The 25,329-nt window shown below is 50.3% G+C and overlaps 1 protein-coding gene across 1 annotated transcript in view; it reads left to right on the forward strand.

Annotated features, from left to right (window-relative positions):
* Positions 1-25,329, forward strand: part of LOC135898230 (uncharacterized) — a 516,585-nt gene that overhangs the window by 247,827 nt on the left and 243,429 nt on the right. Inside the window, exon 6 of the mRNA XM_070539355.1 lies at positions 8,586-8,698. Coding sequence (XP_070395456.1) covers positions 8,586-8,698 — 113 coding nt within the window. The remainder of the gene's footprint in view (positions 1-8,585; positions 8,699-25,329) is intronic.

The raw sequence follows: 25,329 nt of genomic DNA on the forward strand, positions 1-25,329 counted from the left end.
TTCCTGCACCTTCGAAACGATTCTCCCCTACTAATCGGACCCATCGCAGTGCGCGCCACCGTTTGAAGCCTCCAGGTAGGCCGAGAAATGCTGCCAGCTAACCCACTCTTTTACGGCCGAAGAAGAGTGGCAGCAAAAGCTTTGTCGCAATGACGACTGACCCACCAGCTCATATCAACTGGACTCTTTAGTCTGGCTCTCAGTATATACCACTACCCCCGGTCTTTCCTCTAAGCTCTTAGCCAAGTACCATGGTCCCTACCACGTTGTGCAACAGGCGTATTTTACCAATTACCTTGTCGAGCCTCTCATGCTGTCCTATGACTTAGGTCGCCATGGAAGTGAGATGGTGCACGTGCGGCGACTCAAACCTTACTACGATCCCGTGAGTCGCCAGGATGGCGGGCCTCTTCTCCGGCGGGAAGTTGTAGCGAAGAAGGCAGGCGTCTGCTTCAGGTGCATCGTCAAAGCCCCACTCAAGAACACAGCACGTGCACTAGATGCCCGGCGCATGATCAACAGGCCTGCCTGTGTATCGTACAACGTTCTGGCCAGTCAGACGAGCAACTATTTACAGGTTATTCTTGAAACAGCATTTGCAGGGCTGTCCGGTTAGATTCACAGCGCGAGGCCAGTTCGTTCTTCCTCCTCTTTTCTCGAGTGATGGCGCCCCTGTGCCTCATTCAAACAATCAAATACCACACGCGTATAGCATAATGGCCGGGCGGCAAAAGCGACCTCCGGGAGCGTCTGAATGTCATCACTGGGAGGGTGATATTGCTTCAGTCGTGTAATGTGCACGATATCACTGGACTGGGAAGTAGATGGGGCATCAGGGGCGATATAGGTGACGGGTGTCATGGCACGAAGCACTCGGTATGGGCCTGTGTAAAGAGACAGCAGTTTTCTTACAGGCCGACCTGTCACGACTGATACCATAGAAGCACCAAAGAACCAGGCGGGAAGTGCACGTCTCGGAGTCGCCAGTCGTACTTTCACTCTCTTGGGATTTCAGAAGGCTTTCCCTTTCAGAAGGCTTTCAGACGGGCAATTTCCCTTGCGTGGGCACCACGGGTGATGGCGTCAAGTACATATTCAGTGGTTGGTGCGGCGTGAACAGGGAGGGTTGTATCGAGGGACAGTACTGGTTCTTGGCCGAAAATGGGAAATAACCGACTGTGTCATGGCGTGAGGAATTACAAGCAAAAGTGACAAATGGTAGAGCGAGGTCCCAGTCAGTGTAGTCTGAAGAGACAATTCGCGAGCATGTTTCTGAGAGTGCGATTGAGACGCTCCATGAGGCCATTTCTTTTCGGATGGTATGACGTGGACAGCTTGTGCCCCGTGGCACAGGACTGCAGAATGTCCGCGATAACTTTTGATAGGGATGTCTTGCCACGGTCTGTGAGAAGTTGCCACAGAGCTCCAAGTAATAAAATCACGTCGCGTAGAAGACAATCGGCGACATCGGTGGCGCAGCTTGTAGGAAGCGCTTGGGTGATGGCGTAGCACGTGGTGTTATCCGAGGCCACAGCGATCCACCTGTTCACAGAGGTAGAAAGAGGAAAAGGGTCAAGTCCAAACCAACCCGAAAGAATGGTTCCGGGGGAATGTCGAGTGGTTGAAGGTACCCAGCAGGAAGCGTCGATGGTGTCTTGCATTGCTGGCATTTTTCACATGCAGCTACGTATCAGCGAAAGCAGCGAGCAAGCCCTGGCCAAAAAAAGCGTCGGCGGATCCGGTCGTTGGTACGTGGCACACCCAGGTGACCGACAGTGGGGAGGTCGTCAAGTTCGTGGAGAACAGCCGAGCGTATGTATTTAGGGATCATAAGGAGTAATGTAGGGCCCTCAGGGTGAACGTAGTGGTGGTAGAGTACACCATCTTGAAGTGTGAATAAGCGAAGGGAACTGTCGGCAAGTGACGATTCCAGGCGGTCATTGATGATACGCAAGAACGGTCACGCGCTGCTCGTCGGCGACATAGAGCAGTGGAAAAACAGACAAAACCCAGGCGTCGGTGTCAATATCAGACGTAGACACGCGTCTTCGACTGGGTAGCAAGAGAGGCAGGCAGCGTCCTGGTATTGGCATCCCGACTTGTAAGTCGCTGTGTTGGTATATTCTTGCAGTCGGAGGGCCCAACAACCGAGCCGGCCTGTAGGATCCTTGATTGACGAAAGCCAACAGAGCGCATGATGGCCTGTGATTATTGAGAAGGGCTTGCCATATAATTATGTGCGGAACATTAAAAGTGCCCAGACGAGAGCAAGACATTCGCGCTCGGTGATCGAATAGTTTGGCTCTGAAGTTGTCAGAAGCCGGCTAGAGCAGGCTATAACGTGGTCGTTTCCGTGTTGATGTTGCAATAAGACGGCGCCGAACCCGTAACCACTGGCATCGGTTGGGACCTCTGTAGGTGGGGAAAGGTCAAAGTGGGCCAAGATCGGTGGATTGCCGAGAGTCTTGATAAGGCGTGAAAATGCGGCAGCCTGAGGGCGACCCCACGTAAAAGGTACGCCTTTCTTCAGAAGTTCAGTGATTGGTCGAGTGATTGCTCTGAAACCTTTCACGAACCATCTGAAATAAGAACGGAGCCCCACAAAACTCCGGGCATCTTTGACAGACTGAGGAACAGGAAAAGCTGTTATTGCTCGAACCATCTCCGGGTCGGGTTGTATGTCGGAAGCATCGACGAGATGACTTAGCACCGTAATCTGTCAGCGCCCGAAGTGGCACTTCGACTAGTTTTATTCGAGCTCAGCCTTGCGGAGGACGTCAACGATAGCTGTGACGCAGTCAAGGTGCGTCTCAACTGTAGGAGAAAACACAAAGATGTCGCCGAGGTAGGAAAGGCAAGTGGGCCATTTGATACCTCGAAGAAGAGAGTCCATCATCCGTTCGAACGGGGGGGGGGGGGGGGAGGGGCATTGCATAAACCGAACGGTATAACCTTGAATTGGTAGACGCCATCAGGAGTGACGACGTCGGTCTTTCGCCACTCCGTCACCTCCACCACAATGTTACGCAAAGGACGGGTCACTAAGACGAGCAACTATTTACAGGCTATATTTACAAAAGCGGTAGCAGAGTTGAGCGGTTAGATTCACAGCGCGAGCCCAATTCGTTCTTCGTCCTCTTTGCTCGAGTGATGGCACCCACGTGCCTCGTTCAAACAAGCAAATACCACACGCGTGTTGCAATATATATATATATATATATATATATATATATATATATATATATATATATATATATATATATATATATATATATATATATATATATATATATATTGTAGTGGGGAATATGCATGAGGAGCTTTCTTCGCTAACTTTCACAAGTTATATCGAAGATGTCACTGACCAGTGTAAGCTCGCGAATTCGTCAATCGCAGAACCGGACTTGATAAAACACATTATGGAAGTAACTGGTGAGGACGCCTTTCAAATGTTGTGAGCGAAGGATCCGCGTAGCGTGGCCGAAGTTATTAGCTTTTGCCAAAGTTTTGACGAGCTACGGAAACAACGCATCTTAGATCGCCGCCCGCCACTCACGGAAGATTCGCTAGCAGCATTGGTTATCGGCGACAACCAGACAACTTTGCTGACGCAGATAAAAGAATTTGTGCGCTAGGAGGTGGCGCGACAGCTCTCCATTGTGTCGACTACAGGAAAGCCATATCAAAATTTGGCTCCAGCAATCCGACAGATAATTCAAGAGCAAGTGACCATTCTTCCACCTCCACGATGTGGTCTTCGGGTAGGATTTTTTGTCGCACCTTCAAGGCGTCATTGACTCTGCTTGTGCAGGGATTCAGTTCTCCGTTCTGTTCAATTTGCCATCTCACAGCATTCAAGCGCTTGATGTTAGCACAATCAGTTTAGCTTCAGATACTTCCTTCCACACCTTCCTTCTCACAGGGCTGTATTTGTCCCTCTTTCATGCGCATCGCTTGCCGACGCGATGGTCATACTTGCACCCGCTGCCATCTTCCATCGCGCTAGCCTATATTGTTGCCTTTCGCCCCCTTCGCAGTTCACCATGGTGCTGCAAAAATACTGGTTTCTAACCTAAATTCGTACACTTTGGCTTTGATTGTGGCGAGACTATTGGTACCATCCAGACTGTGGGCACTGACGTTAATGTGCATTTCTCTGTTGCCGAAGACGTGGATACTGCTAGTGTAACAGCACCAACACCCATGCGACAAATAACCAAACATCATCGGATATTTTTTTCGCTCTATTGCCGATGAATTCGAACAGACACAACGTGAGCGGGTACTTACTCTTTTAAGGGTTTTTTATCCCTCATTTGACTTGAACTATGCATCATTAGGTCGCACAAGGACCGTCTCTGACCACATTGATACGAGACATCACGCATCATTACGCCAGCGTCCGTACCGCGTGTCATCCACTTAGCGTCGTGTCATCATAGAGCAAGTTGAAGACGTGCTTGAACGTGGTGTTATCAAGCCATCCTGTAGTCCTTTATTGTGTCCCGTAGTATCAGTAAAAAAAGATGGCTCGATTCGTTTCTGTGTGGACTATCGTCGCCTCAAGGACATTACACGAAAAGATGTCTTCCCTCTACCGCGCATAGATAATGCCCTACATTGCCTACATGGTGCCGAGTTATTTTCTTCTTTGAACTTACGATCGGGCTATTGGCAAGTCCTAATGGATGAGTTCCACCGCTCGAAGACAGCCTTCATTACGTTTGATGGCCTGTATGAGTTTACGGTAATGCCGTTCAGCCTATGCAATACGCCCGCGGCATTCGAAAGGATGATGGACAAAATTCTGGGAGGTCTCAAATGGAAGAAGTGTTTGTGTTATTAAGAAGACATGGTAGTTTTCTCATGTGATTTCACCACTCACATCTCTCGTCTACGCGAAGTTCTTACTTGCCTTTCTACCGCGGGCCTTCAGCTTAACATGAAAAAGTGCCGCTACGGAGCCCGCCAGCTTACCATACTTGGCCGCGTCGTTTCCAAAGACGGCGTCCTTCCCGACCCTGGCAAGCTTCGTTATGTCGCAGAATTTCCGCGGCTGACTACAGTGAAAGAGCTCCGAAGTTTTGTGTGTCTTTGTTCTTGGTTTCGTCGCTTTGTGCGCACTTTCGCCTGCATCATCGGACCCCTGAATGCTCCTGGCTGGCCCTGGTGACCTTGGTGATTGGACTCCGGCGTCTGACCAAGCCTTCGCCACTTTGCGTCGCCTGCTTACCTCACCGCCTGTCCTAGGCTACTACGACGCGAGTGCTCCGACCGAAGTTCGTACGGACGCCAGAGGCGCTGCACTTGGAACCGTCCTTGCGCAACGCAACCATGTCTTCCCGGAATATGTCATTGCATATGCGAGTCGTGCACTCAAGAATGCAGAAACCAATTATTCTCTCACAGAAAAAGAATGTTTGGCTATAGTTTGAGCGTTGAACAAATTTTGTCCTTACTTGTATGGCCGTCCGTTCGACGTTGTTACAAACGACCATGCGCTGTGCTGGCTTGCGTCACTGAAAGACATGTCAAGGCGTCCTGGACGTTGGGCTATACGGCTCCAAGAATTTGACACTCGCGTCACCTATCGGTACGGGCGTCAGCATCGTGACGTAGATTCGCCCTCCCGATCACCTATGTGATCCGACGATATCCACCCTCATCCATGGAGTGCACGGTTGTTACGCTTCCTCTCACTGACATGCCGTCTGAACAGAGAAAATGTTCGTAGATTGCGTCTCTCAATAACATCTTCACAAGTTCTTCATCGGCTAAGCGCGATTAAGCCCTTCACCTCCTACGGGACGCCCCCTTGTACCACCGAAACTATCAGCCAGACGGTCGAAAATGGCTGGCAGTGATCCCTGGCCATTTCAGTTCCGACCTAAGCGCGTATTTCCACGAAGACCCACGACACACTCAGGCTGGCATCCTAAATTCATACGATCGGCGCCGCCAGCGGTACTACTGGCGCCGCATGCATTCTTATGTCCGGAAATACATTTGGTCATTGCGGCCTTTTAGCGAGGCACGACATCTCCACATATGACATGCTCTATCCAACCTTTACCGTGTCGTACACGTCTATTTGACCGGGTTGGCATTGACCTTTTTCGGCCTCTTCCATGCACCGCTAGCGGAAATCATTGGATAATCGTCGCAGTAGACCATCGAACAAAATACGCTGAAACTGCTGCGCTTGCTTCAGCTGCTGCTTGCGATCTCGCCACATTCATCTTACGGCATTTCATCTCACGGCACGGCGCACCGCGAGAACTGCCCAGCGACCGAGGCCTTGCCTTCTTGCTAGAAGTTATTAATGAGCTACTTGCCGCGTGCCGCGCTATTCATGGCCCCACTACGGCGTACCACGCAAAGACTATCGGTCTAACGGAGTGATTCAGTCGCACTCTTGGGGACATCCTCACAATCTATGTTGCATCTCATCATTCCAATTCGGAGGACGTCTTCCCTTTTGTCACGTACGCGTATAGTACCGCCACTTCGATACCACAGGCTTGCTACCATTTTTATTTCTTTGTGGACGTGAACCATCCTCTACCCTCGATACCGTACTACCGTGCTATCCCGATGCCTCTGAATCCACCCCTCTTTCCGAACTTGCTTGCCATGCTGAAGAGTGCCGTCGACCGGCTCGCTCGTTCACGTCGGATACCCAAGGCACCCGAAGAGATCTCCACGACAACGATCAGCCCACACAGTCCTTCGCTGTTAACTTTCACATCTGGCTTCGGCTACCCTTCCAATCTCCAGGCCTTAGCCAACAGCTTGCTGCGAAATATCAGGGTCCGTACCGGGTCGTGGAATGTCCATCACCTGTGAATTGTGGTCGAACCGGTGACGCCATCTTCGGACAAGCGCCGCCGTGGCCGCGAGACAGTTCACGTAAGCCGCGTGAAGCCGTACCATGAGCCCCTTAACGTGGCATCACATTAGGTGCCCAGGACTGCTCCTCTTCGCCGCGGGGGCAATTGTCCTTGGGAATATGCATTCATGGAAAAGCGCAATCGAAGCGTGCTTTCAGGAGAGCAACTTAAAAAATGTTACATGATCACACGCCCGGGATAGAAACGCAAAATTACAAGAGTGGTATACCTAATCTTTAAACACAGTTATGCATTATATATATATATACATATATATATATATATATATATATATATATATATATGTAATGCACAACTGTGTTTAAAGATTAGGTACACCACTCTTGTAATCCTGCGTTTCTATCCTGGGCGTGTGATCATGTAACAAGATAGAAACGCAAGATTACAAGAGTGGTGTACCTAATCTTTACACACAGTTATGCATTATATATATATATATATATATATATATACGATGGCATTGCAAATGAGTGTGTAAATACATCTAGCAAGAAACGTACTAATAGCGGGTCAATTGCGGCATTCGTAGCAGTTGACGCGCTGTTAGCCCTGCTAGGAAAGGGCGAATAAAACAACTGTAATGCGGTAAGAAGACAAGCATGAGGAGCGAAACGAATTAAGCACGGTATGACAAAAAGAGGTTTGTAACGAGGCATGACAAGGTTCTTCGAGAGGTGGCACTATGAAATTATTGCGCTCGTAATATCTACGCTCCTACTACGTTTCTTTTTTTTTTTCTCTCGAAAAATAACTTTTTGTGAGAGGCACCGAAGGTGCTATCAGGTGTTTTGAGGATTCAAAAAAAGTATTGAGGGCCTCCTTTAGGAGATGCTGCAGTCTGCGTAGTGTAACTTGATAAAACTTGCATAGTAAGGTTTTCCTGCCCACGTTAGCATGGAGACAAATTTAATCACCGTCCAGGTGCGGACGTACGGCAATGGGCGATATGTAGCAGGTCGTTGGCAGGATTTGGCACCTTGCATCGAAATTATGGTTAAGAGGTCATAAAGATGACGCCACGACAAATCAATCGCATTCAATGTAGGTCAGAAGGTATCAGTAGTACGCTTTGCTGTAGCATTCATTGAAGGCCTGCACTTCATTCTAATTTCGTTTATTCAAGTTGTAAGCCCTAAAGGGCAGTAGTGGATGACAAAAAAAGAAGAAAACAAGTACAGTACGTGCTCGGCGATTGAAACGTGGTAGTCTGAGTGCGTAGCTCCCGGCACCTTTTGAGGCACAGCTGAGCGCACCAGGCTGATTGACTGCGGTACACACGATGAAGGGGAGAGCATTTGTGACGGCCTGTGACTGCGTTTGCTCAATCGCCAGTGTTGTGCGGCGCCACGAAAGCGGAGGCGGCTGCCATGCGTCCTAAGCATCACGTCTCAATGGCTGAGCAAATGCTTACCATCACTACCAGTGCAACAATGCAGCTCGATAGTATGTCGCCTTACAAGACAACGAAGAAGTTTTGAGTAGTATAATATGTTTAGTCACTTAATACTTGACACACGTTTAAACACTTTTCTTGGATTGATCTCTTGGTAATGTTAGGAACATCTGATTCTTTAAGGTAGCTCTTGTAATTGTCGTTAAATAAATGACGGGAAGCACTGTACAAAGGTGATACATTATTCAGACGGTCATTTTGGCATTTTCACTTCTCCACAGACGATAAAAGAAAGACAGGATGCCTTGGGAGCAAGTAAAAATGGACAACGCGTCCTTGGATTCTTACAGGTATACAAGAGCGATATTACAACACTTGTAAACTTCACTCAGTGGTAAGTGCGTCGCATCAACACTGCTTTGGGCAACTTTTAAGCACACTGATTTTAGTATGAATGTGCTATTAGCTGACTCTATCGGACATAGAGGTATATTTAAGTGCAAACAGTTTTGATACGTTAAAGGTATACTAGGAACAAACTTTGCAGCCGTTTAGACCGCCGTAATAAAGCATTAGTCTCTACAGAAAAAGCTCTATGACTAGCAGAGAAAATGAAGATGGGAGCTTCACTACAAGAGTTTTGCGTCCAATATCTAGCCACGATTGCTATCAGTTTTCTGGCACGTATTTCGAGTTGCTAAACGTTGTGGTCACCTTATTGTGTAAAAGAAAGACCGCTCAAATGCAAGGCTAATCGCTTTCCAACGCGATTTACACATTGTGTACTGATAAAAAGCCAATCAAGATATTAGCGGCATTGAAAACATTTAAGATAACGAGGTGCTAGAAAGGAAATTTCCAGATGGAATCGCAAGCATTCTGTATTGCCCGTACTTTCCTTCCATTTTTGCCTCTGCAAGACAGACCTTTGGTTTAACAAGGCAGTTCTACACATTACTCATACCAAGGAATTGGGGACATTTGGACCAGTTTTGTATTTTTGCCACCACGTGGAGTATCGACGTTAAGTAATTCCAAATTCCCGTCATGACGTATGCCCTGACGCACACCTAAAGAAAACCGAATAAAATGACGCACACGCTGAGATCATTGATTCACCTCGGTACTTGAAAACGAGTGCGCTTATGTATCAGTGTTTTCTTGAAGTATGCCAGTTACTTGCCCGACTGGCAATGCATCGACGCTTTTGATTTGGCAAGACAGCTCCTCGGCATTCCGGATAGATGTCTGGTCCAGCTAACGGTTCTGGCGAAACTTGCGGTGACTATTCTTTTCTGGAATGCTTTTTTTTTTATTTCTGCACCACTGTGGCCGCCGGGTTGCGGGTACGTCAGCGTTGAGTGTCGTGGGTTCACTCTAGGGCCGGTGTGATCCATTGTTTATGAGGAAGCTTTAGCTCGGGCCTATCTCCGATTCTGGCTACTTGAATACTTGTAAAACGCAGGAATGCTTTCATGAGAAAACTGCTGAATTGATTTGAAAGAACTTTGTGGCACTTGAGAGGTAGAGTTCAGTTGCAGTGACTGCAGCAACCATAATTTTGATATAGGGCGTGGAATTTTACCCAAGAATTATAATATATCGGTAACCTTGAAAAAAACATTGCATGAATTTGATGAAAACGCCGAAACTCATCACGAAAAAGAAATATTGCATTTGTATAAGCTCCACTCACTGGAGCATCAAAGACGAACAAATCTGATGTATGAGCTTACAATTTACGTGAATTCGTTACAATGTTTGGAAGGTTTTGCAAATCCAACATTTACAATGAGTGGTATATTTCATGTTGGCGTATGATATAGCGTTCTTTTCAACTTTACATGTATCATTATATGCAGTTTACAGAGTTGCGATATAGTTTTAGCTCGTGAAATATAGTGAGTTCGTCAGTTGCAGACTTTAATTTTGTTTGTGAACTTTTGCAATATTTAAAAAGAGTTTGTAATCAGAAGTAGCGAGCCTAAATAAAAATTTGCTTTCTGAAGTCACTACATTTTAACATTTTCTTCTAAATTTTTCATGAGTCATACAAGTTGGTGCAGTAGTTGCTTAGAAAGACAACTGCCGATTTCTCACGTGTTTAGATAAAGTATCGCGAGCTAAAGCGTTCCTTTGTGTAGAATTAGAATAATACATCTTTTGCAGGATTTGTTAATAAAGCTGTTCAGCAAGGAAGAACGGGAATGAAAGGGAGGAGGCAAAAATGTTAATCCGAAGAACGTTTCTTGCGCTAACATCACTAAGTGCTTACTCCTGGAATTTTATAACTTTGATATCAAATTATTTATAAAATGCTACTGTAGTGTGTACCGGAACATATCAATACACTACCAGGTGGATTACAAACATCTTCTGTTCTCCAATTACTCTTTATATACGGCTGACATATTGTCGAATATATAACCTGACAATGTGAATAACGCACAGCCTGTTTGGGACCTTACAAAAACCAGTAAATGCTCCAGCCTTGGTGTTTCTGTCGAGCAGCTGAATTACGACGTTTAATTGCCACTAGCATTATTACACAACTTAAACTTTTGCATGCGTGTAATTTCGCACAATGCGAAGAATGTACGCTTGAGCCCCGTTTTGTTGAAACTGAAAGCTAGTGACGCGTCTCATTTTGCCAAGACACTTAAACACATGCGTATAAGGCTTGTGCATCGCTGTAATTAACCGACACTAATGAAACTTTGCGCACACGTCTCACGTTCAGTGTGCCATTATTAAAAATAAAACGTAGTTGGTACTTAAGCAGACCGAGGGCAATAGGAATGCGTACTACATGCCTCGTAATACGCACGAGAATAAGGGTGAAAAAGCAGCATTGCCTAATTATCAGCAAAGCTCATAATTAGGTCAGAGAATGTTGAGGTTGGGGCCGCGTTGAAGGAACTGCGAATTTTGTTCGGCATGCTGGTGTCATCAGTATCCGCCAATTCTACCGCTATCGAATCAGTGCATGACTTAAACTTCAAATAAATAAATAGTTAATGTATCTGGCGCCAATTTCATGTTTGAGAAACAAAGGAACAGGGCTATAAGACGAGGAAAAGCCAAACGCGGCCAGTGAAAACCGCAGGTCGAAATTCCTGTCTTTTGAATTCTGACGAATCCGTCTATTTTCATTAGTTGAGCTTCGACACCAGCAAGTGAAACTTGTAAACGCGGCACCGTAGTGCGATTCCGTAAGAATTATGCGGCTTTCATGGGTTCACACAATATTGAGTTATCTATATAAAGATAAAAAATGGCAACGATATTTTCCAGTCCTCTCTGACCTTGACGCCGTGACTGGTGTGACGAATGGCTTGTGGAAATAAACGCCAAACAATGTAAACGTATGCTCGTGTCACAGATTACTTGAACTTTATTCTTTATTCATACATGAACTACAGCGCCACTAAGCCACAATTGCGCGCGGCATACATCAACATTGTTGCGGTGCAGCACATTCGCATGTAGTTAATTAGAAGCAACAATGGTTCATAGAAAAACAGGAAAGGTGCAGCCTAACGTTAAGTGAATGAACTTTACGCGAGGAAACATAATGCAGGACCGTCTGATGACCGCACTCTCGTGTGCTTGTGGAATATTGAATAAAACTGCTCAAGTCATAAGCTGCTTAGTCGTGCGAACAAAGAGATACACCAAGTTCTTTTTTCATTGCTTTTACGCTTACAAAGCGGCGGTAACTTCCCAAGACATACCTTGCCGCAACCCATCGGCTATTTTTAATGCATCAACACTTCCACTGCCCAAACGAATCCCACACAAGGCAAGCATACCCCAAAACTGGTAAAGCACATGTTTTGTGCACAGCTTGTCATACCAAGGAATTCCGGATGTATTCTGTGATAATTCACTGCAATGCACAAGCGTGGCCAAACGTGTGAAACTAATATATACAGGGTGTTTCATCAAAAATTTCAAAAATTTTTAATGGTTGCTTGTGGGAGATAGCTCAATTCCAGTTTATGAGCCGGTCTACTCGAAGTGGCGGACACTACTTGCACACAATATTGAAATGCAAAATCGACTAACTAACAGAAATGCGCTAATTAACTTTTAGTTAATTATCTTATGACGCATATTGCAATTTCCTAATTCGAGCACTAGACATCGGGAGGCGGATCCACTTGGAAGGGATTCTCAGGACAACACCAGTTTCGATATATAAATTCCCCAACTTTGAGGAGAAATGCGTTACCGTTCCAGTTACTTGCCTGCTCGAGTGCATGAAACGACGCTTTGTTAACAAATTAACTGGAGCGCCAAGGTATTTCTCCGCAAAGTTAGGGAATTTATACCTCGAAACTGGCGTCATCTTGGAAATTTATTCCAAGTGAATCCGCCTTGCGAATTCCATGGCTAGGATTTGTAAATTGCAATATGGTCCATAATGTAATTAGTTAGAACCTAATTAATGAATTTTTATTAATTAGTCGGTCTTGTATCTCCATTTTTTGTGCAAGTATTGTCCGCCGCTTTGAGTATAGAGCCGGTCATGAACTAGAATTGCAATATCCGCCAGAGGCAACCTTCACAGATATTAGAGCGTTCGCTCAAACAGCCTGTATATATATCGGCCGACCACCAATAGTTTACTATAGTGGCCTATGTGCTATTATTTCTTTCCTTTACCTACTTGTTAAATTTTCTGTACCACATCCCGCCCCCTTTCTGTAATGCCCCACGGGGGCCTTCCAGGTTCCCAAAATGATCATGATGATGATGTTTCAACTGACTACGCCGAAGGGGTGGCTCCTTCTAACAACGTATCTTTTAACACCACTTAGTTGGAACGTAGATGGTGCATTAAAGCAGTGTTTTTTTTTTCAGGGATGGGCGGTGAAATCACACGTCAGCAGTAAATTGTTTCGCACCGTCTCGGCAAAAGGAAATTTAGTTTTTTCACCAACACTTCGTACTGACTCGTGTGGACGAGTGTAGTGCAAGGCAGAGGCTATGAGGCCGTGGTGCTGCCCTTGGCTTGCTGAGCTTTAGCCAACCAGAGCCGACTACGCGTTGTCTTCGCACCAGCAGACAATAAAGCGCCCGAGTTCACAATTACAAGCTGCCTATATGCCTTGCCTGAAACTAAACGCACATGTACGAATTTATTTTCAACAAATCCAGACAAACTGCAGCGAAATACATCGCGAATATGCAGTGCACGAAGAAAACTTCTCAAAATTTTCGCACCATCCGCGAGTAAGTTCATTTTAGATACATAGAAGGTTCGCTCACCATCCTCTGTTATACATAATCACGCATGCATTTCTGTATGTACCATCTGGCAGCGAATATTTACTATCGTCGCTATATCCGCGCCGACATCAGCCAAAATAGCGCCACGAGTTTGCAACGCTAGCCTGCTTGTTCATCGCCTGCTGCCTACACTCATCAAAACCACAGTGCAGAACGTCATTTTCACGCTACAGTACAACTTTAAAAGCATTCTTCGTGTACGTAGACGGAGCCACAGTTCTCTACACGAAGCAAAACAAAAAGGCGTCTAACTGCGGTAGCTACACTTGTGTAGCCAGTGTGGATAAAAAAAAAATCGAGAGTATGTGTAAGCACGAAATGACGTTGCTACTGGCAAAGCAGTATGGTTGGAGTAATTACGAGCATTACTCACAGCCATCGCAACCGTCTTACAATCATACTCGGCGCGCTGGACGCTGTCGTCCTGGTCAAGCAGCGTGGCGCCATCTCTCGAGCTCCTTCGAACTCACGGACCGCTCGAACTCACGCAGGAGCTCGAACTCACGGACCACTGGCGTTGAAAAGAGCGCAGGCAACCCTGTTTCACCGTCAGAAAGATAACAGTCAAGTGCTAGGTGCACTGTGTCTTCCTTTTGAACATCGCTATTGGAAATGACTAATAATATTAAAGTGCAGCGTCGTAGAAGTTGCAGCTCGAGTCATATTGTGAACCAACGTTGGGAAGAATCCGGAAACAATAGTTTTTGTAACTTGTTTGGACAGTAACTAGCGTATGTAATGCGGCCCTGTGCAAAGGTGTGATGAAAGGTTCATGCGCTCTCAGGAGGTAACGGTTCTCGTTGACGGAGCCTCCGAGAACCCAATTGAGGACAAAGTTGTGGTTTCGAAAACACGCACAAACATTTTTATAGGACTAGAAAGAGGGCTAAAATAAATTGGAGAAAATACAAAACATAAAACAAACACTCAAATAGACATCACGGCAGTTAGAAATACAGTAGGGGTAGTAGGACTGTATAAGTGCGCGAGTCCGGGCTAGCAGGGACGCATAACAGTCGCGACGCGGAGGCGCGGCGACAAGCTGACGAAAGCAGTTGCGCCGGTCTCACCAAAGGTCGGGGTGTGGGATGGTTGACCGGGCGACCGGAGCGCGCCAGCCCTGGCTTGGAGAGGTAAGGCAGGCGGCTTGGTGGTGGTACAAACTTTATTTAGTGAAGGCCAAAAAAGAAATGAAATTAAGATGCCGCCGTTCCGTGGGTGGCCTTCAGGCTGCCGGTCGTGGCCACCAGATCATGCCTGGCGGCGACTTCCGCTGCCCAGATCGTTAGCCGTAGCTGGACATCCGGCTCCGAGCTGGCCAAAGCAGCCTCCCACAGCTGCGGACTAGATACATGCCAAGCGGCAGGGGGTGAGTGTTTAGGGCACGAATACAGAATATGAGCATAGTCTGCTCGTGGGTGACTGCAGAGCGTGCATTCAGGTGAGAAGGCACCGGGGTGAATAAGGGCAAGTCGGGCAGGAGAGAGGAAAGTGTGGGCCTGTAAATGGCGCCACGTGCTCTGTTGGAGCTTAGACAGGGATTTGTGAGGGGGAGGGAGAGATAGGCGAGAGTTGCGGTAATGAAGGGTGATGTCATGGAAGGTGAGGAGGGAGTCACGCGTGTCCATCCCGGAGTGGAGGGGGCCAGCTCGGTCTGTCATCTCGCGAGCGATGAAATTTGCCGCCTCGTTGCCAGGGTGCCCCGCGTGAGCCGGAACCCAGAGGAGTTGGATACGACGAGAAGGGGGAAGGGAGTGCTCAAGGATGCTGAGCGCGGAGGAGGAGATGCGACCCTTCGCAAAGTTGTGGACTGCAGCTTTGGAGTCGCTGAGTATGAAACGGGCTGGGGTGGTGGCAATGGCGAGCGCAATAGCTGCTTCCTCTGCGGCAGTGGAGGTGGGGGCAGGTATAGTGGCAACGGTCAGGGGAGAAAGTGTATGGGAAATGGTGGCAAGGGCGTAGGCGGGGTGGGAATTGTACGGCGCCGCATCGACATACACAGCGTTAGACTGTGTGCCGTATTGGCGCCAGAGGGTAGAGGCACGGGCAAAGCGGCGGGCGGCGTGATGCTCAGGGTGCATGTTCTTGGGAAGAGGGTTGACAGTGAGCATGGAAGATACAGAGGAGGGTAAGGGGTGGGTTACACAGACCGGGGACACAGGGGTCAAGCGGAGGGAAGAGAGAAGGGCTCTACCAGATGGGGTGCGAGAAAGGCGGTCGAGTTGTGCCGTGCGATGGGCCTCCACAAGCTCTGAAAGAGTATTGTGGACGCCCATTGCAAGCAGACGAGATGTGGGGGTGTACGTGGGGAGCGCAAGGGCTGACTTGTAGGCTTGGCGGATGAGGCAGTTCACCTTGTCTTCCTCGGCGCGAGAGAGAAAGAGATAGGGGAGGGAGTAGACGAAGCGGCTGAGAACGAACGCCTGGACAAGACGACGGAGGTCGTGCTCACGCATGCCGTGGTGCCGGTTAGCGACACGTCGAATAAGTCTGACGGTCTGGTGGACAGCGGTAGTTAGGCGGGAAAGGACGGCAGTGTGTTTGCCGTTGGATTGGAGAAGGAGACCCAGAACGCGGAGGCAGGAGACAGAAGGGACGGGGTGCGCGTCAATAATGATGCTAAGGGTGGGGGAAGAGGTGAGGGGCGTGCCTCGAGCCGGGAGGAGCAGAAGCTCCGACTTTGACGGGGAGCAGGCCAGCCCGACTGCGCGAGCATGACCGACAACCACGTCCGCACCCGCCTGGAGGACGGCCTCCATCTCTCCAATATTTCCGGTGGTTACCCAGAGGGTGATATCATCGGCGTAGAAAGCATGGGACAGGTTGGGAATGGCAGCGAGAGCGCGTGCCATGGGGAATAGAGTGATGTTAAAGAGAAGGGGGGAGAGGACGGAACCCTGGGGGGTGCCCTGATTTCCAAGAGTGAAATTTGGAGAAGTCAGAGGGCCGAATGAAATCTCAGCGGTGCGACGGGCAAGAAAAGCCGTGATATAACCGTGGATACGAGGACCCACGTTAAGGGTGGAAAGAGCATCTAGGATGGCGGAATGAAGGACATTATCAAATGCTTTCGTCATGTCCAGTGCCAAGACCGCACGAGTGCGCTTAGCGTGAAGAGGGTGAAGAACTTCTTCGGAGAGCTGGAGCATGACGTCATGGGTAGAAAGGGAAGGGCGAAAGCCAAACATCGAATCGGGGTAAAGGTGGTTGTCTTCTAGAAAGTTCTGCAAGCGGTCGAGAACAACGTGCTCCAAGAGCTTACCAAGACAAGAGGTGAGGGAAATAGGGCGGAGATTTTGGATGTCTATTGGTTTGCCAGGTTTGGGGATGAAAGTTACCTTAGCGTGGGTCCACTCGGAAGGCAGAGTGCTTTCATGCCAATGTTTGTTAAAGAGGTCAGTGATGGCCTCGAGAGATGGGGTGTGCAGATTACGGAGGGCCTTGTTAGAGATTTGGTCGGCCCCCGGTGTGGAGGTGGTGCGGAGCTTATGCAGTGCGGCACGAACCTCACCCAGGGTGATATCTGCGTCGAGCGCAGAATTAGGGTTGCCGGCGTAGGAAGGGAGAGAGGAAGGGGGGTTGGTGCAGAGATAGCGATCACGAAGAGCAAGAAGAAAGTCGGAATCAGAGAGTGGAGATGAGTGGAGGAGGCGCGTCACGTCCCTGCGGTGCGTGGCCTTGGAATGCGACGGGTCAAGGAGGACACGCAGGAGAGCCCACGTATCCCTCAGCCCGAGGCTACCGGCCACGCGCTCGCAGGTCTGGCCCCACTGCTGTCTGGTGAGAGAGGAGCAGTGCTCCTCCATGTCCATCGCCAGGCGAGCAAGGCGGAGGCGCAGCGAGCGGTTGTGTTTCTGGGAAAGCCAGCGGCGGTGCAGGGAGTGATACGCCTCCCAGAGGTGCAGGAGGCGACTATCAGCCGTGTAGGAGTGAGGAGGGGTGGGGACGGTGGAGGTGGCAGAGGAAACATCCTGAAGCAAGTTAGTGGTCCACTGAGAAAGGTCTGAGATGGAGGTGGAGGCTTGTTGCCGCGACTGGCGGAAGCGATCCCAGTCCACCACCTGCACCAGACGCTTGCGGGAGGAAGATAGGGTGGGAAAGGAGAAAGAGACGGACAGGATATTGTGGTCGCTGCCGAGAGAGACCCAGGTGTTCGTCCACACCGCATCCGGGATATTTTTGCAGATGGAAAGGTCCGGATTAGTGTTCCGTTGTACGCTGGAGCCAATGCGGGTGGGTTCTGAGAAATCGTTAAGGACGGTCAACTGTTCGTTCTGCAAGAAGGTCCATAGTGCCAGGCCCTTCCTGCAGTTCTTGGGGTAGCCCCAACTTACGTGATGAGCGTTGAAATCCCCAAGAATTAGGAGTGCGTTCCGGCTCGCGCGTGAGATGGCGTTGCGAGAAGGAGGAGGAGGGGAGCTGCAGGTGTGCGGGGAGGGCTGTATACATTAAGGACAAAGAGGCTGGCATCTTGCCGCCGCCGGGGAAGGAGTTCCAAGAAGAGGTGAGTGCACTCCGGAACGTCGAGCGGATGCTCGATTGCCATGTAGGCGCGATGAACTAGCGTGGCAACGTTCGGGGGTGAAGGGGAAGCAGGGTGGAAAGCTGTGTAGTCCCGTAGTTTTACTGGGGAGAAGGTTTCTTGAAGGGCGATCATAGCGGGGAGGTCGGAGGGAGGGATGTTCTGGAGGTGGAGCTGCAGCGTGTTCCGCTTTGCGCGGAAGCCGCGGCAGTTCCACTGCCAGAAATTAAGGCGCGGGGGGTGTCTGGCCATCTTGAGGCCTGGGTGCCCCTGCTGGTGCAGGGTGTTTGGGAGATGAAGATGAGGGGAGGAGGGATGAGACATTAATTGTCATCTGGGCAAGATCAGCCTCGAGGGAACTCTGGCGGGCCTCAATTTTGGCCATGCGGTTGTTAATTTGAGTCATCCAGCTCTGCGTGTCCGTACGCAGAGCTGTAATGGCGGCCATGATGCGTCGTTCATGTGCCTCGAGGAACGAGGCCGTGTGGCGGATGACAGCCTCCATCTCCGGGGTGGCGGCGGGTTCGGTAGAGGAGCGCCTCTTATGTGGAGGGCAGCGGGAGGGGGAGGCGGCACGAGAAGACGCGGCCGAAGAGGAGGCGGACATAGGGGCGGGAGGTGGTGGCGGTGGGGTCTGGAGAGCGATGGGTTGTGAGGTTTGGTGAGGGGATGAGGTAGGGAGGTGGGGGCGCGCGAGCAGCGCCTGCAGCTGTTCTTTCAGTAGGGCAATCTCGTTACTCTGGGCTGCGATTTGAGCTTTAAGCTTTTCTTTTTCGGGGTCGTGTGTGGGAGGCTGCGATCGCCAGCTCACCTGGGAAGAAGCCGATGGGTTGTCTTGCCCCGGTAGCGGTGGAAATGAGACGGAGCGGTGGCGGGGGCTGCGGTCCTGGCTTGATCGGGAGCTGGATCGTTGACGGGGACGCGATGAGCGGTTGTCTCTGGCGGATGGTGTTGACTGCGCTGAGTTGGAAGGCGTTGACTTGTGACTGGATGCGAGTGGGGAGGGACCCCCCCGTTCGAAGCGGAGCTTACACGGGCGGGACCCCGTGACATGTGTGCCGCTGCACAAGATGCATTTAGGAGTGCAGTCAGGGGGGTCCCGAGCAGCGTGCACAGCTCCGCAGCGTGGGCAGCGTCCGGACCTGCACTTGGTACATACGTCGGAGCGGTGACCAAGGCTCCAACAATTGAAACAGGCTTCAGCCTTGGGGCGGAAGGGGTGACAGATGAACAGGCCGCAGTTGAACACCACGGTGCGAGGGAGTTCTTTCGTGCCGACGAAGGTGATCAGGATGGACCGGGTGCGACCCATTTGCCTTGTGTCGGCGATGGCGTAAGTGCTGCTGGGATTCATAGCCTGCAGGTCCTCGATTATCTCCTCTTGGTTTTGATTGTCCACGGCGTCGTAGATTATGCCGCGGAGGGCGTTGTCAGGTGCGGCCACATAAGCGCGCAGTGGGTACAGCTGGGTGGCGAGATGCAACTCAGAGGTTCGCACATACTGTCGGGTGCGTTGCTCCGAGGGTGTACTGACGGTGAAAGAGTTGTTGTACGGGTTGATGCGTACGCGGTCCTCGACACGGGCGTTGCCGTACTCAACGCTGGCGCTAGAACAGAGTGAGGCAAGGAGGGCCCCATTGGTGGTTGTGCGGAGGTCGAGGCCACCTCCAGGGCGGAAGACGATCTTGTAGTCTTCCTCTGGGAGTCGAGGCAGCGGGACGTGGCGGCGTAGGCGGTGAGTCTTCGGCGATGGCGGGGGTGCCATGGCGGACTTGAGGTGGGCGTTCGTGGCTGAAACGGCTTCCTTTGGATGGGCCGCACGGTGGGCTTGGAGCATTCGGGACCAGCGAGGGTCGTCATCAAATTCTTGTTGGGAGATGAGTGTACCGTCGACTATACTTTTCATATCGGCGGCTTCGAGACAAGGGGAGCGAGTGCCGGCGCAGCGGACGCCGGTGCGACGCTAGGTGCAGCTGCGCGCTGCGGGCGAGGTGGCGTTGCGCCGAGCGTTGGGCTGAGCGGTCCCCGGCGGTCCCCGGCGAGGTCCCCGGCGTTGCGCCGAGCGTTCGGCGGCCCCGTGGCTGGTCAAAGATGAGGTCCTGGTGAAACGTTGGTTGGCGGGTCCGGGCAGATGAGGTGTCAGGAAGGTCCTTACACCTCCGGGTGCTCGGTAGCAGAAACTGGAGAATATCCCGGGCGAGATGCTAAAACCAGGAGCAGAAATCACGGAGCCCATGCGAGGCACGTCCGAAGAACCCCGGGCGTGGGTTGCGTCCTCGTCCAATGCGGGGCGCGTAGTCGGCAGGCGGCTTGGCGGCACGAGCAGACGGCGGCGTTCTGGCCGGGCAGCTGGCCGTAGAGCTCGGGCCCGTAGCCCGACTGCTCTCGTCCGGCCCACGGGCACAGAAGCTAGAACGCCGGCCTCGGGGCACGACAGACGAGGGCGGCCTTCTGGCCGGGCAGCTGGCGTAGAACTCGGGCCCGTAGCCCGATTAGTCTCGTTCTGCCCACGGGCACAGAAGCTCGCCGGCCTTGAGCAGCTGGCGGCACGGCCGCGTAGACGGGCGACGCACAGGAACGGGCTGGCAGGAGGCCCCAGTAGGGTGAAATCCTGGTGGCTCGGGTCCGTAACCCGACGGCCCGTCTTCAACTCCCGGCCCGGTGGCCGAACTTCTGGCGTCGCTCCCGTTCGGCCAGCGCGCCTCGCCTTTTCTTATGCTATGGCCGATTCGTCGTTTTCTCATTGGTTGCCTGACGCCGCGTGGTCTTTCCTAATTAGTTGGCTTTTCTTCTTTTAGTTCCTTTTCTTGCGCCGCGCGTTCACGTGCCGGACACTCTTCCGCGTCGTCGTTTTCCTCTGGAACGGAATTCGCCTCGGCGCGCGCTCTCCTTGTCGTCTGCTCCTGTCCGTCCCGATCACCGCACCATGTCGCGCACCACACATCACAATAGGGTTCAGGGACAGAGACCCAATTTTCGTAAGTATTGATAGGTGGCCCGCATGTTCTCGCTCCGTCCTCATTTTTAATGTCCGAATAGCTGCTCTGCCTTTTGGCTCAATGTTACTCGAAGGTCGACGACAACACAAGCTAAAGAAGCACTGCAATGCCAGCTGTTATACCCCCTGGTAGACGCGAATTGCGTCACAAGTGCAATTTTCTCCGCTGGTGCTTAGTAAGCCAATCTCCTAGAGAAAGAAAAAAATCAAGCGTGCTGTTATGGCAACGGTCTTATTGCCATACCAGCATGCATTGCAGACGCCATCCCGCTTGTCGTCTGCTACGCCCTCGACGTCTTGCTGAAATTTCTTCAGATTGCTTTCCTCTTTCTGCTCTTGCTTTTAACACCCTTCGGCTTCTAACTTTTTCTATTCACTACATGTGTGCAACGCGTCTGTTCAAGATGCGGAAGGAAGCACACCATGAGGCGCGGCTACTGTGCTTCGCCGAAACCTAAGTAGGCGGGAAATGGTGGTTTATTCACCGTTTCTATTAGTAACATATCGCAAAACAAAGTATTAGATAGACAACGAAAGATAGCAAAGCTGTGTAACTCGTTATTCAGTACAAATGGGTGCGTTTTTTACTACGATTATGTATACAAATGACAGCTTCCTACGATTTTACAGACGCAGAAGATTGCAACAGATGCCATGTTTGTTTGTTATGCACAACATGATTCTACGCGAGGATTTTCTGTCTCATCAGTAATTGATAACAAATAATATACATAAAAATTAAAAATGTTATCCAGAGCAGCCGGTCCACATTTTTTCTATGGCAGTAAAAAGAACTTTTTGTTCCATATCAGGCCCGTACTTGGTAGTGCAAAAAGCATGCTATATGCAGTAAATTTTCTGCATAGCTTTTCTTGTGCTCATGTGCCTTAAATATTTAGCAACTTATACTAAAAATGTCTATAATTTTTTTTATATTTGGTTTGTTTCGCGATACATGTGAGACCACTAGCACTTCATTCAGATCGGTAACATTGCGAACAAAGTATCATTACGAAATGCCTCACGAGCATATGGCAGGTTTTTCTTGAAATTAGTAAAGCACTTAGTTTGTTAAACCAACATCTAGGCATAAAGTATACGTTTCCATAAGAATAACAACAAATAGCGCAGAGCTTTGTTTATCTGGAAACAGTGATGCAGAAGAAGCATGTGTCATTGGCTGTTCACCGTAAGTTATTGTTGGGCAAGGACAGAGCGATGCACCTAGGTATCATTGAACACGTAGCTTCAGGACATGGAGAGAAATTTTGAAAGTTAACTCAAATCAATTTCACACAATGCATCACTGTCACCTGCTCAGAACAATTATCTTTTGAGCGGTTTTCAAGACCTTCCTCTAGTACGCTGAACACACATTGTACACTTTCTTTAACACATCGCATAGGCTCAGCTTGGAGCGACCTGTTTGAAGCATAGGACAGGTGTCAGAACTACGTTACGAGTTTAAACACTGGCTGGAGGTTATCGGTCATGAGAATTTCGGTGTCGACACGATAAGGAGGCGAAAACATTTGAGCTTTCCTTGAACACTCGTTTCTGGCACAGCACGCTCTTTTTGGTTTTTAAGACTATTATTGAGGAACCCCCCTTCACACACACACACAACACACACACACACACACACACACACACACACACACACACACACACACACACACGCACGCACGCACGCACACACACTTTTAGCATATTAATGAAATCGCTGAACTCAAGAGTGTCGAGCAACATGCATACTTGCAAACGTTATTGAAGCAAGCTTAAGAAGATTCTAGCATGGCAAAATCCGCGTATGGTAGCTATGCAATCATTCTTAAAGAGGAGGGTGCAAGTGTGGGAGCAATGATCGCCGGCACAAACACAATACGCCGCACGATGTTCATGCGATCATCAAAATGTGCTGAAATATGTTGTGCACATAGGCTAATTAGGAGACTGCTCTAAGAACTATCGGAATTGCGGAAAGGGATGAAATATCAGTAACAAAATGTATCCTAACTTTCAAGCTTCTGGAGTTTTGGTTTTGCAGCGGACATTCACTCGCACTGATTTTGAAACCCATAATGATGTCATTTATGTGCATCCTAAGGCACGCATAGCAGAAAACTACTGAAGCAGGTATACGTGACACTAATGATGAATGTGGTGTGTTGTGGTGCAAGGGCCAAATATGGCCAATGAGTGCCAGGCCGGTATATGACACATATTAGAGCAAAATATTTCTTTACTAATAGTATAGTGCTGTTTAGCTTATCTTTCAGTGCAGTTGTCACACCACACAAGTGTGCGACCACACCAGAGCGCTTCAGCAAACGTTTCTCTATGTCATTCCTTTCCTGTTGCGGTAATGGTGTGCCACCAAGCTCCACAAGAGTTGGTAGAACTCTGTGCTAACGTGACACATTAGCCTCTCTGGCGCTTCCCCGTGGTAATATTTCGGCAGCTCTCTAACATCGATGGCTTGCGATAACATTGTGCATCGTTCCTCAGTCAGTTGACGAGACCTACGATCTCTGGTGAGTATGTGGCGACACACTCTGCGCATATTTCTGCGCACCTTCCATCTTATCTTCTGGCCAAGCATACCACAGCTGCACGCTGGATTGCATGGTCGATAAAGTATAGCGCCACCGAAATGTCACCCGAGGTATGCGTCACCGACGGTGGCTATAAAAACAGGCTGCCTGGCTGAGAAAAGCCGCTTTCTACCACCCGCTACTGTGACAAACGTAGCGTTGGTATGCCCGTCCGCTGACATCGTTCGCCGAATAAAGACGCGTTGCGTTTTTATGTTGGGATTCGTCCTTCGCTAGCCGCGACATCCCCACATCTGGTGACCCGGACAACGAACAACAACGCATCGCCATGGACGAACAAGACGCCCTTCAACGACAGCTGGAACTCCTCAACAGACAGCTTCACACGCAGCAAGAAGTGATCCAGAGGCAAGAGCAACAGCTTCAGGAACGACACGACCAGCTCAATGGTTCCGTGCAGCAGCATCCTGCCGGTTCCGCCGAGGACGCCACAACCCCGGCAGACGGCATCCCGCACGCTGCCCCGCACGGCGTCTGGCGTGTCACTGTCAAGCTTCCGCCGTTTTGGGCCGACTCGCCCGAGGTATGGTTCGCCCAAGTCGAGGCCCAGTTCTCTCTTGCACACATCACACAAGACCGGACCCGCTACGACTATGTCGTCGCCCACCTCGATGCCCGCTACGCCAGCGAGGTCCGGGATATCCTTGCCAATCCACCAACGGCCAACCTTTACGAACACCTCAAGACGGAACTCATTCGCCGCCTGTCACTCGGACGACCAGAAGGTGCGATAACTTCAGTCCGCAGAACTTGCCGAGCGCAAACCTTCGCAGCTCCTCCGCCACATGCGTGCTCTCGCGGGCAACATAGAAGTCCAGGATTCCTTGCTGCGAGCACTTTGGCTTCAACGACTTCCACCGCACGTCCAGGCAATTCTGCAGGCTCAGCTTACGCTACCTCTCGACCAACTCGCCGGGATCGCTGACCGCGTCATTGAGGTCTCTTTGCCGCCGTTATCGCCCACAGTCCAGGCTGTCGCCGCACCGCCGAACATCATAGAGCTCGCGCGGCGTATCGACGATATCAACCGACAGCTCAGCTCCATTCAACGACGCCTGGATCAACACTTCCCGACGCGCCACTCGCAAAGCCGTGGCCAGAACACTACCCCGTCGCAGCAGCCTGGTGACGACGACCGGTGTTACTACCATAGACGCTTCGGGGACAGAGCACGGCAATGTCGACCGCCCTGCTCCGCTAGAAATCGGGGAAACGCCAACGGCAGCTCGTAGCCACGGCTGCGAGCTGCCAACCTGGAGGCCATCGCATCTTCGTCACCGACCAAGTTACAAAGCAGCGGCTCCTTGTCGACAGCGGTTCCGACATTTGCTGCTACCCGCGAGCCCACCTTCAAGGTCCCCGTCCTTCTACGTCTTTCGAGCTCAGCGCGGCAAACCGGTCCACTATCAAAACTTACGGCTCGCTGCGCCTACACGTCCAGCTTAAAAACCTACGCCGTGACCTTCATTGGAATTTTGTCATCGCCGACGTCACAGAGCCAATCATCGGCTCAGACTTTTTGGCGCACTACAACCTCCTTCCGGACTGCCGCCACGACCGTCTCATCGACGCGACAACGGGACGTTCTGCGCCAG

The sequence above is a fragment of the Dermacentor albipictus genome, chromosome 5 (assembly GCF_038994185.2).
Source record: "Dermacentor albipictus isolate Rhodes 1998 colony chromosome 5, USDA_Dalb.pri_finalv2, whole genome shotgun sequence".
In the NCBI taxonomy this organism is placed as follows: domain Eukaryota; kingdom Metazoa; phylum Arthropoda; class Arachnida; order Ixodida; family Ixodidae; genus Dermacentor; species Dermacentor albipictus.